A 2346-nucleotide genomic window follows, 5' to 3' on the forward strand; every position below is an offset into this window, starting at 1 on the left:
GGGATGGGTAAACACTCCATGTTGAAAGTGTGTTTATTATCTGTGTGTACATACCTGAGGGAGTGTATGTCTGTGTAATCTGTATCACCTCTCTTCCAGGAGGAGGAGGGTCCAGAGGCGCTGCTGGTGAAGGAGGAGGGGTGTGAGGAGGGTCTGGAGAACCCTGAGGGGACCATGGTCATGGAGGACAACCAGACTACACCTCCTCCTGAACCCACAGAGGAACCAGCTGAGCAGCACAGGACCACACACAGTCTCACTGAGGTGAGCCCACTGTGAACTACTGTCAGAATGATATTAGGTCAGGGCCCGTATCCACAAAGCCTCTCAGAGTAGGAGTGCTGATCTAGGATCAGTTTTTCCTTTTAGATCATAATGAATAAGACTATATAGACAGCTGGGGACGATCAGCACTTTAACTCTGAGACTCTTTGTAAATACGGGCCCAGGTCTTGATACATTTTAGGTGTGGGACCATGCCCTTGAATGATCAAACCCTTAAAGAGTGTCAAGTAATCAAATCAACTAACACGTTTGCATAGTATCAAATAAATTGACCTGTTTGCATAGTACTCATAGAAATCCCTCATTACCCAATCAGAAGGTGCTTCATAGCAGGGTGCTCATATCAGATTTCTTGATCCAACATCCTCTCACTCTGTATCTCTTACAGTCAGTAGACATGGAGGATGGGAAGCCTGATCTGCTGCTGGTCAAAGAGGAGATAATAGAAGATGGACCAGAGAGCATTGATCTGCTGAGTGGACTAAAGATGGGGAGCAAGGTAAGGGATAAATACATATAGCCTACATACAGTAATAACCTTCAATGGGAATAGTGATGCACCTGGCTATTATTATTTATTTATTTTCTTCATTCATAAAATTAAATCAATACAACTTATGTTTAAATACAAAACACACACATTATAATGTATGAACTTGACCAGGTAAAAAAAAAAAATCCATATGTAGAGTTCTCTGCCATGTTTGTAAAGTCTATTTTGTAACCTCTTCCTGCAGGTAGTTGGCTGGAGGCTAACAGAGGAGACTGGGGAGCCATCTTGGATACCCAGACGGGTGCAGCCAAGGGCCCAGGCGACAACGTCATTGAGCATGGCAGGAACAAAGGCGACATAGTGGAGGTCAGTGGAAGGGACAGCGTCCTTAATTCTGGGCTGGGGAACAACACTGTTAACCGCGACCAGAAACAGACAGTCGAACACAAACCAACAACCGAACTTAGTCTCCATGACAACAGACTTGCTGAGACCAGGGCAAGGCCTAGATTTGGTCTGCGAGGACAGGGAGGTGTCGGTGTGAGTTGGGAGAGAACAGACAGAGACTCAGCTACTGATGCTCCATCCTGCTCCTATAGTTTTGATTCAGAGATACTGATTGATGACTCCTCAGGATAACCCCCTAACAGATGCTGCCTTCAGCCTGCCTTCTATAGGATCTATCAACTGGAACATGGACCCTGCGACAACACAGACACTTCCTGGCCTTCGTCCTCCTCACACTCTCCTAATGTTTAACCAGAACTCAGACAATGCCAATGCCTCAACACTAAATGGCTACACAAGCCCATTGACAAATGACAGTAGTAGTAACGCTATCAGCAGATCTGGTGGCAAAGAGAAGCATTTCTCGTGTTCGTTCTGCGGGAAAGCCTTCAGTTTCCCCAAACAGGTGGAGATCCACCAGAGGATGCACACAGGGGAGAGACCTTTCATCTGTACCCAGTGTGATATGCGCTTCGCTCAGGCTGGTCACCTGAAGAGACACCAGAGGGTCCACACATTGGAGAAACCCTACAGCTGTCCCCAGTGTGAGCAGAGGTTCTCCCACCAGCACCAACTGAAGAGGCATCTAAAGGTCCACACGGGCGAGAGGCCGTTCCCCTGTATGTACTGCGGGGAGAGCTTTTCAGAGAGGAGCTACCTCAGGATACACCAGCAGAAAATGCACACGGCCCATGTATAGAGGATAGTGACATGTAATGTAGTACTAGTTAGTTTGTAGTTCATTCTGTTGAGATTGGATTTATAGTATGATGAGGCGGAGTAGATGATATGGTGATGTATGGTGATGGTTGGTGTGATTGTGTCTGTAAAAATGCTTCACTGATGAAGAGTGACAAACTTTGTCCCTTTAGGTTGATGCCGGTGTTTTATAAGGAGGAAATGATTTTCAAAATGAGGGTACCAGATTTACAGAAAAAGTAAAAAGAGAAGTTATTCTGCTTGTCATGTATCGTTTTGTGCAATAAAAGTACTGTACGACCATTTTGTTGAAGTTAAATACAAAACTGACTGTGCTGACTGATTTGGTTATTTTTGTTTTG

At 45.3% G+C, this 2346-nt stretch overlaps 1 protein-coding gene across 1 annotated transcript; it reads left to right on the forward strand.

The window, feature by feature from the left end:
- The first annotated feature begins 476 nt into the window (after positions 1–476).
- LOC139579740 (uncharacterized) lies at positions 477–2346 on the forward strand. The gene is given in 4 exon segments (XM_071408562.1): positions 477–512; positions 674–761; positions 1023–1393; positions 1395–2346. Coding segments are annotated over 4 exon segments (1086 nt in total). The 3' UTR covers positions 1986–2346.

The sequence above is a fragment of the Salvelinus alpinus genome, chromosome 6 (genome assembly GCF_045679555.1).
Source record: "Salvelinus alpinus chromosome 6, SLU_Salpinus.1, whole genome shotgun sequence".
NCBI lineage: Eukaryota > Metazoa > Chordata > Actinopteri > Salmoniformes > Salmonidae > Salvelinus > Salvelinus alpinus.